The 13201-nt window shown below is 35.7% G+C and overlaps 1 protein-coding gene across 1 annotated transcript; it reads right to left on the bottom strand.

The window, feature by feature from the left end:
- Positions 1–1371: 1371 nt before the first annotated feature.
- On the bottom strand, positions 1372–2487 carry LOC110876497. Its single transcript, XM_022124669.2, has 2 exons — positions 1971–2487; positions 1372–1646 (listed from the first exon to the last, which is right to left on the bottom strand). The coding sequence occupies exons 1-2, from the start codon at positions 2458–2460 to the stop codon at positions 1372–1374; spliced, it is 765 nt and encodes a 254-aa protein (XP_021980361.1). The 5' UTR covers positions 2461–2487.
- Between the last annotated feature and the right edge of the window lie 10714 nt (positions 2488–13201).

Below are 13201 nucleotides of genomic sequence, written 5' to 3'. Positions count from 1 at the left end.
TCGTCTAGTTAGCGGTTGGGACGACCCTTCAGCGGCCGCCATGAACACCTGAGCCGCGTTCATAATCATGTTGTGCATAATAACATCCTCTTCCGAAGATGATGAATACCACTCGGACGAAGACGATGAAGACATAGAAGAAATTGAAGAAATGGAAGAAACGGGTGAAGCCATGATAATTTTTTAGCGAGAGATGGGGTGGTAGCGGGTAAAAAATGGTACAAAATATGATGATTTTTTATAAAAAGGGAAGAGTGGTTTATAAAATGTGAGAGAGATGGGGTGGTAGTGGGTGAAAAAGTTGTGAAAATAGAGGTTAAAGATGTGAGTATTTATAAAAATGGAAGTGAAATGGGGGGTTTTTTAAATTATAGCCGTTAGATTCAATTTTTTTTTTATTTAAAACGGTCAAAAGGTGGGGGACCCACCTAATTCGCTTCGTCGCCAACGGCTACTTTCGGACGATTAGGACGGGGACGGTATGGGGCGGCACGGTGTTTGGACCGTCGCCGACCCGCGACGGGCCGGGGCCGACCCCCATACCGTGTAGCCTAAGACTACAAGGTATGGTGATGGACCATCCTTGGAGGATGATCCGCCACGTAGGCGCCACGTCACATTCCTCTCTAAGATGGGTCCATCCTCCAAAACTAGAGGGCATGGTAGGATGGTCCTAGTGATAGTCCTCCACCACTTTTTATGTTTTTTTTTTATTTTTTTTAGTATTCTATTTTTTTTACATTTAAGAAATATACTAACAAAATATTTTCATTAATATTAAACCCACATTACATAAATATAAAAAAAACATAAACTTAAAAAAAAAACAAAGACTTAATAAAAATAAACATAGAGTTAAATAATTTGATGTTTTTTCATGATGTCGTGTTGTAATTTTTTCAACATCGAACGTTTCGGCTCGGGTTCGTCCTCGACATCCATCGTCATTATTTCCCATTCCTTGAGCCGAATTTTTTCATCGGAAATTCGGATTTTCTCATTCGACAATCGGACCTTCTCTTTTAACTTTTCTTCCGATGCACGACTTTTTTCTTCGATGCCCCGCTCCTTCGCCTTCGTTTTTTGGGCCGTGACGTCGTTGTACATTTTTAGGTGTTCCATAAACTCAACCATGTGCGGGTCCACCTTTTCCTTTTCCCTTGGCCCGCTCCTTCTTTGTTTTGTCTCGGCCCGGTGGACGCTCCGGTTCACGTACGTTATACTCGTCTTCGTCATAGTCGGCGTCATCATTTAAGTTTATGTGACACCTCGCGTCCGATCCACCGGCGCTTAAACTACCCGTTTCCGATGTTTTTTGGCGTTTCGCCATCACCACCTCGTTAGGAATAGGGCTATATTTTGGTTCGTCTTTTACAACCATCCACGCGCGAACGTGAGGAAAGTTGGAACCATTCTTTTCCTTATACTTTTCCAATGCCATTTTGAACACATCCTCGTCGTTCCACCCGCTACGACGGTCACTTGTATATAATTTGTATATTCCTCGCAAAACCGATTAATGGCCGAGTTCAATTTTCGCCACTTCGAGGAAACCGAGTCGAGATCTCGATACGGGCCTTGGTCCATCAAGGCGAGAAACTTGGCCAATACCTTGGACCAAAACCCCTCACCCGATTGGTTATTACCTATAAAAAACAAACAAAATATATAAAGTTTTAACATAATAATAAAAAAAAAACTTTAAAACTACCTACTTACTGTTAAGAAAAAAAATAAACTTTAAAACTAATTAAAAAAAACTTTAAAACACACTGTTAACAAACAAAATAATAAACTTAAAAACTAATAAACCTAAAAAAAAATAAACTTAAAAACTAATAAACCCACTGTTAACAAAAAAAAAAAATAAACTTTTAAAAATTTAAACTTTAAAAAATGTAAACTTTAAAAAATGTAAACTTTAAAAAATGTAAACTTTAAAAAGATGTAAACTTTAAAAAATTACGAACCTTTTACCGGGTTGTCGGAAGTGCCAATGAAAGCCTTGGCTAAGGCTTCTTCTTCGATTGGGGTCCACTTAGTCGCCTTCGGTTTCGACGTTTGATCACCCACCACTTGTTTGCCTTTGTTTCGTTTTCCTTTCCCTTTAGGCGGTTGGGTTTCGGGAACAATCTCCACATCGTCTTCGGGTTCGGATTGGGTCGGGATCGGTTGAGGTTGAACGGGTGGTGTGGGGATCGATTGAGGTTGAACGGGTGGGAAGTTCCAAGCACCCCGCATCATCATTTGTTGAAGGGCTTGATTTTGGGAGATTTGAGCGAATTGGTTTGGCGAGTGTTGGAATGAAGCAAACGCGTTCGATGAATATTGCGAGAATTGGTTCGGTCCTAGCGTTGGATAATATCCCGGAACCGAAAAAACATTAGGTTGGGTCGGATTGTTGGGAGTATTCGGGTTGTTCGAAGTGTTCGGGTTCTCCGGGTTGTTGAACGGATCCATGAAAATTATGTGGAAGAAGGTTTATAGAATAGTGGAAGAATGAGTATAAAAATTATGTGAGAAAGAGGTGAAATTTTGGGGTTAATTTGGTGATTGAAACTGAAAATGGAAGTTAAATTTATATATTTTATAAATATGACCGTTTTGGCATTTTTCAAATTATGGAAATTTTGTTTTTTTATTTTATTTTAATGGTCAAAAAGTTAAAATGGGACCCACATTTTTGCTTCGTCGCAAACGGCTAGAAGCCGACAGAGAGGACGGGATGGGATGGGGGCGGCACGGTGTTTGGACCGTCGCCGACCCGCGACGAACCGGGGCCGCACCCCATACCGTGTAGCCTAAGTGATGGCATTAAGATACAAATTGTTATAAAAAGTCATTTGCGGAACACATATATAAGTTAAATGCGACTAAGCCGCCGTTTGAGCAACATCATAGGGACGAATTTGAAATTTCCTCTTTATGTTTCATGAATTTGAATCTTTGTGCAATTAACTCGACTACGATACATGTTTTCTTTTATATTTTAATCTTGATTTTATGCAACTTGCCGACTTAAACCGCATGAATGTTTTTTTTTGTAAGCCACTCCAGTTTTTGCAAAATCTAAAACCACGTCTAGGGTACATCCAACCCCACTCTCCTTTTCGCACCGCAGGTGCGAGTTGAATCTCCATATTGCTTATGACAATTCAATTTACCCCTTACTGCTCATAATACTTCAATTTAAGTCGCCGCAACGCGGCGACAGTTAAAAAACCTAGTTAATTTAAGTAAACGATGATATAATTGCAAAGAAAAATAAGGAAACGATCCAAAAATTTTTAATAAAAGCATGTCATGCTTCAGTCAATTTCATACTTTCTTAAAATAGAAAGACCGACCACCCTCCTTTTGCAATACTTTTGACCCTACATTTGTTTCTTTTCAGCATTTTAGTCCCTCCAGTCATTTTAGTCCCTCCAGTCATTTGCTGGATAAAAGCATTCTTTTAGAATTTGTACAAGTTGGATAAATAATGGTTTATGAACTGTAATTGTTGAACCCATTAGACTAAACTTAAAAAAAACACTAGATAGGAAGAGAAGCGAATAATTTAATTCTGTTTTTGATTTTTCAAATTGGGGTTCTAATCAATTTGAATTGAACTTAACCAAGTTTATAATTCGATTCGAATTAAACTAAATCAAATTTATGATTTTTGAACGGATCAAATAGCATAGTATTCATTATATAAAATTACATTTATTTAACCCGTGTAATACACAGTGTCTTTAAAGATATAACTTTTTTTTATTATTTCGTATATATAATTAGATTTATTCAAAGCACAGAGTCGATGGCTTTTACGTAGAGGTGTACAAAAAAATCGGTTTTAGAACCGAAACCCTTTTTTTTAACCGTTTTTTTTATAACCGGTTTAGAACCGAACTGAACCGCTGGTTGTAGACCAGTTAGGAATATTTATCTTTGAAACCGGTTTTAAAACCGAAACCGGTTATAAAAAACTAGTTTAAACCGGTAAAAAACCCTTTTTTTTTTGGAATAAACCGGTTAAAAACCCATCCTAACCGTTTGGACCGATTATTGTTTTGAGTAAAAAAACTGGTTAGTAACCGAAACCGGTTATAAAAAAAACCGGTTTTTTGTTTTTGAAAAAAAAAACCGGTTTTTGTTTTTGAAAAAAAAAACGGTTTTTGTTTTTGAAAAAAAAAAAACGGTTCGGTTAATAACCGAAACCGGTTTTTGAAAAAAAACCGATTTGTACACCTCTACTTTTACGCCACCGACACCCCCACTTTTATACTTTGCTACAATCGCCCCCTTTACTCTGAATTTACACAATCTAGCCCTCGCCTTTCAAACTTTGCTATTATCACCCCTCTACTTTGCTTTTCCACCACCCCATCAACTTTTACGTATTTACGCCACAAACTAGGGATGAGATTTTTTACCGAAATACCGGTACCGTACCGGCACCAAACCAGTACCGTACCGTACCGATCATAAACGGTACCGGTATCGGTAATAGATTTTTCGAAATTCGGTATCGGTAAAAAACGGTATCGGTACCGGTATTTTTCGGTAAATACCGGTATTAATACCGAATTTAATAATGACTTTATGTATTTTGCTATTATCTTAGATCCCACTATGAAGTTATATTTTCTTAAACATTGTTTTACAAAAACCAATATCAAATTTCTTTTGTTTGGTTATTTTTAATCAATTATGATGATTTTTAGACATGTTGGAATTTGGATGTTAAAAGTTGAACCCATGGATGTTTACCTTTTGATTTTTTTGACTACTTAATTTGTTTACATTCCTCTATATATTACTCATGAATTTTTTTGAGGTAAAACAATGGATGACACCAAAGCGGTACCAATGTGGTAAGTACCGAAATACCGGTACCGATACCGATACCGTACCGGTACCGCATCTATAAATACGGTATGGTAATTGGTATCCACATTTCCTCAATTTCGGTAACGGTATTTACGGTATCGGTACCGGTACGGTACCGGTATCGTACCGATCTCATCCCTACCACAAACCCTCTACTTTTTCATTTATACTACCACCTCTCATCTTTTACACATTTCCGCCATCGCCCCTCTACTTTTACACTTTGCCTTTTCCGCCACCACCCCCTCAACGCTTTTTCGCGACAACCCCTCTACTTTTATACTTTCCATTTTTACCCTTCTACTTTTATTTTCCCTCAAATTCCAGACTTTGCGTTTTTATCCCTTGCAATATTACTCCATTTTAACCCCTAGACTACTTTGCAAATACCAATGCACTGTGTTTTACGAAATGTCTTAGACATTGTGTTTTACACTTCATGTCTACCTTTGTGTTTTACTCTTTTTTTTGTAATTGTGTTTTATCCATTATGTTTTACATTTTTTTAAATTGTCTATTGCACATTGCATTTTACGAATTGTGTATTGCCTTACTACATGTTTCCACTCGTCGCGTGCCGCCGCAACGCACAGCGGGCAAAAATACTAGTTTGACATTAGAATGACTAGTCGACTACTCTCAAGTCTCATTGACAATTTAATTTAACTAGTTATAATAACTGTCGCCGCGTTGCGGCAAACTTATTTTGTTATTTAGTCTGTGTTTATATGTGTTTGAAATCACTACGAGCGCGTTGCACACGGAATCGCTAACAAGAAAAAAAAATGTAGAAAAAAACACTAAAAAATAATCGAAAGAAAATCAACTAAAAAGTTGTATGGTAATGACGTTGTTCGGTAGAAACCCATAGTCAGAGATGAGCAAATAGCAACGGGTACTGGTACCGAATTTTCCTGAACCGAAAGATCCTAAGTACCAGTTTGGTACTGACATTTGGCGTTCCTGGTACCGGTTCGCTACCGGTTTTTACCTTCATATACCGATACCGTAACCGGTATTTTCTGTACCAATACCGATTCGGTGTCAGTTGGCACCGAGCTCATAACTACCCCTGAAACAAAAAAAAAGTTTTACGATACAGTTGTTGTTCGTACGGTATCCGTGACCAGGGATGAGCAAATGGTACTGGGTAGTAGTACCAAATTTCTCGAACTAAAAGATTATCAAACTCAATCCGGTACCGATTTTGGCGTTTTATGTACCAGGCTGGTGCTGTTTTTTACCTTCATGTACCGATAACGAACCGGTATTTTCAATACAAGTACCGGTTAACACCAAACTTATCAAACTTAAAAATTAAAGAAGATAGCAATTATTATAATATTAAAAGAATAAAATTATAAGAAATTATATATAGTATTTTATTATATTATAATTTATTGTTTATTTCATTTATTTATTAATATATAGGAGAATAATAATCATTTTCTCCTTTAAAGATATAATTTTGACCATATATATTTTCAAGATTTCTCCTTTAAAGATATAATTTTGACCATATATATTTTCAAGATATTATTAGGGGACAGATATTCAAAAGTGCCTTCTATTTTTACAGTGTTTTGTTTGCCTCTGACTAAGTTTTGTTTTATTTTTTAATTGGTTTCTAAATTGTTTACCAAACAATGTTTATTGTGTAACAACTAACACGTGCGTCATTCTTCACAAACGTGGTTTTATTGCATTCTAGTTTAGCTCTTGACAAAAAATGCCAATCTGAAAACAAATTATTATATATGTATATTGTATAAAGGATACTAATAATGGCTTCTGAGACTATGATTAGTAACTGATTTTTTTTTTTTCAAATTAAATAATAAAAAGTAGATTATATTCACTACTAATCACTAAACATAAGAGTTACTTTTTATAATGGTTGCTTTGTGAATGAATCTTGTAGGGACAATCTTACGTTGACACAGTTTTATATGGATAAAGTTTACATACAAACCAACTATACTGAGTTACTTTTTATAATGGTTGCTTGTGAATGAAATCTTGTAGGGACAAGTCGACAACCTTATGTTTATATGGATAAAGTTTACGTACAAACCCCAAAGTAATCTAATATTAGTAACTACCTCAAGTGCTCGTGTAATACACGGTTTAGCAAGTAGGGGTAAGATTAAATAAAAAGTTTATTTTGGCTAAGCAGAATGAGAAGAAATCTTAACCATTCATTTTTCAAATCAATGGTTAAGATGAAAGTGTAGAAGAAAGAAGGATTGCAAGGGTATCTTGAAAAAATCATATTTATGGATTTTCTCTCTCTCTCCACATGCAAGACACATGCATATTACACCCCCATTTTTTAAACATTCATAACTTTTTTATACGACGTTATTTTTTCATAAAAATTTCACCGTAAAATCGAGCGTCTTTTCATCTTTAATTTAAGTACCATATTGCTATATAAAATATGAAAACTAAAAAAAACCCACTAAAACACAAAGCATTCTGTGATGCCCTCCGGGAAAAAGTCTCGGGCTTAGAGGTATGGATGGTCCTAAGGCTTGCCTACTGCTTTGTTATCAGAGCTGGATCGATTGAATCTTTTTCCAGTGCCCATGTTCCTACTACTACTTCTGCTGCTATTCTTACTTCCATGGATGGCTATGGTGGTTCTCCAGCGGCTGCTCCTACTCCTTTGCCTGGTGCTCTAATCTGAGCTGAGAAATAGGAACTGCACTTCGACTTTATTTATTTAATCTATTCCCCCCTCTCTAACCCAAGCCCTAGAAGTGAATGAGGAATGACTGAACTTCTGCTTCCGCAATGAGACGCTAAAGTCCTTTTTTCAATGAAATCACAATGCTTCTCTTATTCAGTAGTTCAATCTTACTTTCTTACCCCGGATCCCGCTCTTAATGAGCCGAAGAGAAGTGCATGAAATGGTGGAGCTACTATTAGTTGCGTAGACTTAAGACTCACTTTGCTTTCACGATTTGACCTTGACATTCCACCAATGAATTCATCTTCTTCTTTGCACTGACCCCATTCCTAAAGTTCGTGGTCTTCGATCATAAACTATCTCTCCATCTCTTCGAGTAAGGATTTGCTGCTTTCTTACTTATTCCTAAACCTCTTCCTGCTCTTTTGTAACACCCGTTCATATAAACTATGGTTTAACGTCTCATTTACAAGAAAACAGTCATGTAATTAAGATTACATATGCATTAAAAATTCCGGGTTTATTAAAACTTTTTAAGATTTAAAAAGTCTATAACATATCATGTGTACATTCGTCGTTTAACATAATAACAATACGTAGTGCGGAAGCTTATTTCGTAATCGTGTTCGGTTCTTGCTCGACGCTTGATCTTCATCCGTGCACCCTTGACGTTCACCTATGATCAAAACCAACTTAAAAGTTAGTTTTGATAGTCAAATATTTAGTTCATACAAGTACAGGGGTTAAAAATGACAAAAAATTAAAAATTTTCGGAGTTAGGGGTGTCGCGTGACGCCTAGGGCCTAGGTGTCACGCGAGCCCCCTTTTTTTACACCAGGTTTCTTCAGCTGTCGCTGTACATTCCCGGCTCAACTCGATTTCACGGAAACGGCCATAACTTCTTCGTTATTGATCCGTTTTACGCGATTCTTTTTCCTACGCGTCCGTAATTAAATCCTCCATCTTATGGAGTTAAAACCCAACATTCAACTTAATAAAATTTCAGACTTTTAATCCTCGGCTTATTACCCTTTATACCGACTTTTAACCCGTTTATGCATTTTATCAAACAAACCTATTTATTTGATTCCTATATCTCATATACTTCTTCTAATATATGTTACCTACTATATTAGGTTCTATTCATAGGTTTATTAGACAATTTAAATCCGTTTTCGCTCGTATGCTTATTTTGACCCGTTAAAGATATTTAAGCACTTTAAAGTTTGAAATTGCTTTCATTCATTTCTAGCATGTTATCCCTATATTTCTCAACAAGTAATCTCCCACTACAACTATATATGTTTTGGGTTTAAGGCGGACTTCTATGTGTTCCGAGTTATTACCCCTCGGATTACCCTTTTACGGCAAAGACTCATATAAAGCCCTTCGACCAAAGAATTTATGTTTTTCACTATCTAACTTATCCTAAGCATTTATATAATCATAAAACTTATTTCGAACCACCTTTAAGGGTCGTTCGTCTGAATTAGCTTACAAGGGCAATTTGGTCAATTTTCATTCTTCTTTAACTACAGGGTCCTTTAAATACTTGATTGACCCAAAATCCGACCCTTCTAACTATAATCTTATTTATAAACCCATGTACTTCTAAAACACCATGAACATAATTAAATTTATTCGGTTTACCTTAAAGATAACCGAATATCTACACTTTAACATTGTCTAACTCTTATAGAACTCCAAACTCTACTTGATGAGGTGTGTTATTAAACATACCTGGCTCAGATCAATATATTGACCCGTTTCAATACCTTGACTTAGTAGCCGCTAAGCAATAGCGATGTGCGTATCCGTTTGATATTTATTCCTATAAACAAATAACTCGACAAACCATTAGTCGATATTGTCAAAGGGTGATAATTTCACCTTTTGACCCGTTTATTTACCTAGTGATCTTTGACACTTCCATTAAATGTCAATTTCATATATTATGCTAATTTGAAGCCTAATAACGAAAATACGAATTTAAGCATAATGTAACGGAACCGTAGTTACGTACCTTCAAAGTACACCTTTCAAGCGTGTATCACCTCCGGCTTGTTCGCTTGACGTTCCGGATTCTTCGCCTAAAGAGTTCAATTCAAGACATGTTTAGAACTCTTTTTAAACCTTACATCGCATAATACACCGAAACATCATAATTATGCGTTTGATCTTTAAATTTCTATTTTAAGCCTTCTTTGAGGCATTTTCACAAACACCTTAAGGGCAGATTTTTCGCATGATTATATGACAAGTTTCTAGCTTATCATTTAGCCCTAAATTCACCTCAATCACATTTTACATGATTGTTAGCTACTAGATTTCTGAAATCACCTCCAAATCGTCAAATTACACAAGATTAACACCCAATATCCTAGTATTCATCAATTTACACATAACCCATTAATCACCTACAATGGTGTTCATGGATTCACCCAAAATTTCTTATAATTTCAACTTCTATTGATCTAGGGTTTGTCCTTAGACACTATAGTTGTTCCTTAATCATTATAACACATACATGCAAGCCAAATTTCAGATTTTTCCCAATTCATGAGAATTTCAAATTCAGAGTTTTCCTTAAATTTTACATACCTTGGAATCCTCTTGCGATGAGGATCAATAATCTATGCTCGGATTTTGATTTGGGACAGGATTTAACCTTCAATTTGAGAGTTCTAGTGATTTTTAGGTTTGTAAGAGTGGGGTGTCGCCCCTGCTCTTCTCCTGTACGACCAGACCCTTCAAAATGGGGGGTTTGGTTTGATTTTTATTAAAAACAATATTATACTTTCATTTTTAACAACATTGGTCCCTCCTCTTTTGTTTAACATTTAGTTTTGGTTATTCTAACCTTATTTCAAGTTATATCTAGACTTGTAGTTAACTAGGTTATAATTCTCCTAGTTATTCATTTTGTTCAAAAACCCGCTTTATTTTAAGTCCCGTTAAATCTCGGGCCTTTTTATTATACTTCGCTTTCACAAAGTGTTCCCCCTCCTTTTAATAAATATAAGACTTATTTATTTAAATCCTAATATTCACCGGGTTAATTTTACCACTAATGGTAATTTACCCGTTTTTACTATTAACGAGGTTTGATTACCAAACCCATTTTCGGGATGTTACAAGTCTACCCCCCTTAAAGAGGTTTCGTCCTCGAAACCTTTTCTTTCGTAATTTATCGAGTTTAACTCCATGCATATGCTCTCGATAATCAATTGAGCATTGCTCATATTTTATTCGATTATTAATATTACCATAAAAATTATGGTAATACCTTTTTAGTTACAAAACATCTACGGGCCTCATTCGACATAAAGCAACTTGAAATAATGTAATTTCGTTATTTCTACTAGTTCAATTAACTTAGCGATATCCATATTACCGAACCCTTTGTGAATCCGTTACCTTGACCCGTTTAAAGATCTTTGGTGAAATCTTTCACTTTTAGCAACAAATCCTTTTATTTTCAAATTTAGTTATTTGGTTCATTTATACCAAATCCACTGCTTACAAGCAAACCAAATTTACTTAAATGACCTTAACCGGTGTCACCAACTAGACTTATTGGTCCAGTTACTTTCTACCCTTATTATTTGCTATGGTTTGCCTTATAAGGTAACCATTTAAAAACTCGTTATCTTTTAGTTAAAAATTTTCATGTATACTGACGCGTACGTCATTCATGTGTAAGGCCTCGCGGGCCGTTACTTACTGCTTATAACTCTTAATCTTTATTGACTGAGTTGTAACTTGGCCACTCAGTCTCGTTAGTCTTTTAACAGGTTTATCACGCGCTTGTCTTATATTAACAAGCGTTTTGTATTCGTCATGACATTTTTCTTAACTTTGAATAGTTTTGGCGGCTAGCCTAATTTGCCACCGTCACTTCATACCCCGTCACACGGGTATACTAATTTGCCATCTCCGGCCTTATGTGTGTCTAAGATTTTCTGAACCATCTCATACTACTTATTTTTGTTAAAACATTGCTTTTGGCTAAAAACTAAATTTTTAGTTTACATTTTCTCCTTGTCTTATATCTTTTTCTCATGTCTAGGAATTTCCGTTTCAAGTTTTATTCCTGACAATTATTATTTTACACGGAGAATTGTAACCAATTTCCCTTGCTTTACAATATTGACCCGTAGGTTTCTTCACTTAGCCTCATGGGCTATTTCTTTATATGTTTTCCCCTTTTAAGGTGAGACCCAACAGTTCGTCCCTTCCTATTTATGACCCAACGGTCTCCTTGGTCTCGTAGACCTTATCACTACATTTTACCCCGTAGGTTACGATGATCCCATAGATCGTCTTTTATTCACGTCTACATTCATATGTCTATTTATACATATATAACTTTAAAGCATCCTTTGTTATGTTTGGAATCATTCAATTTTGCTTTTGAACTTGGTTGACCTTGACCGTAGTCTAAGGTTCCATTTGTTTACTTTCGGGCTATCTTTCTGACTTTACGACTTCTAACGTCATTTACACGTCGGTTTGTCTTACGCTTACCGTTACTCGGTTTATACTTATACTCCTTTACAACCCATTACCCGGGTTCTTTTATTTGAATGTTTTTAACACTTTTTTTTTTGCTAGTTTGCGTTTTTCCTATATATATTCCTTTATGAGTCATCACGTAGGTTCATTAATGTTTCGCGCTTCCATTATTCGGTTTGCGCTTACTTGCACTACCAAGTTTTTTTTATACTTTATTTATCTCGTTTGACTTGTTCGTGTGAAATTTCATCACTTATGAACATCAAACTATGTTCTTTATTCGACCCGTTCAACTTAAAAATAGTTGAGCGTAGTTATTAGCATTTCTGTTTGCAATTCTCATTGTCTTTTAGTCATGACTCATATTCCGAGTCTTTTGACTTTCTATTTCGCGTTCCCGTCTCTTGGTTTACGCATTCTTTCCAAATCCTACCAATTCATCGGGTATCTTTACCGTAATCATTCTCAAGTAACCATTTCTATATGGTTTTAAACGTTATTTTAATTTATTTGGTCGTCTTAGCGAGATCCATCGCTTTTATTCGATCAAGTCCTTTATATATATTTTTTTTTCAATTCGTTTGACTTGTCCATGTGAATTTCATCACTTGTGACAGTCAAACTTCTATCTTTATACGTTAGCATTCCTATTAGTCAGTCTGTATTTCCATTTACTTTAGTCTTTGTCCCTTCTCTCGGGCTCGTTATTCTAACGTAATACGCTCCCGTCATCCGACTTGCGTTTACGTTTACTATCAAACATCTTACTTGTTTGATCCATTTGGGTACCTTTTTAATTCGTCCCATTCACCCCGTCCCTACTACATCAAATGTAAGTATGTCTATCATAAAAAGTTCACGACATCATGTGTTCACTACTTACTTGGCCAGAGTAAGCGATCAACACACGACACACATGACATTTTCATGATTTCCGCACTACACCCCATGTAAATGACGCCTCTAATCTTTCTATATTCTTGACTTTCATTGGCAACCGTTTATTTAGTTACCATTTAACAGTTATTTGATTTACATGTTTCATTCATGAACATATACAATGTTTTTCCTTTTTATCAAACTAATCTATAATCACATTTGTTAATGTGATTGCTACCT

Source organism: Helianthus annuus, chromosome 9 (assembly GCF_002127325.2).
Source record: "Helianthus annuus cultivar XRQ/B chromosome 9, HanXRQr2.0-SUNRISE, whole genome shotgun sequence".
In the NCBI taxonomy this organism is placed as follows: Eukaryota; Viridiplantae; Streptophyta; class Magnoliopsida; order Asterales; family Asteraceae; genus Helianthus; species Helianthus annuus.
Note: the sequence above shows the minus strand (reverse complement) of the source record. Positions and strands in the feature narration are given on the sequence as shown.

Excerpts from the sequence above, each read along its gene's own strand:
- LOC110876497 (XM_022124669.2), bottom strand. The coding sequence starts at position 2,460 with ATGGATCCGTTCAACAACCCGGAGAACCCGAACACTTCGAACAACCCG. Across the intron at positions 1,647-1,970 it reads TTCCGACAACCCGGTAAAAG|GTAATAACCAATCGGGTGAG; the intron begins GTTCGTAATTTT and ends TGTTTTTTATAG.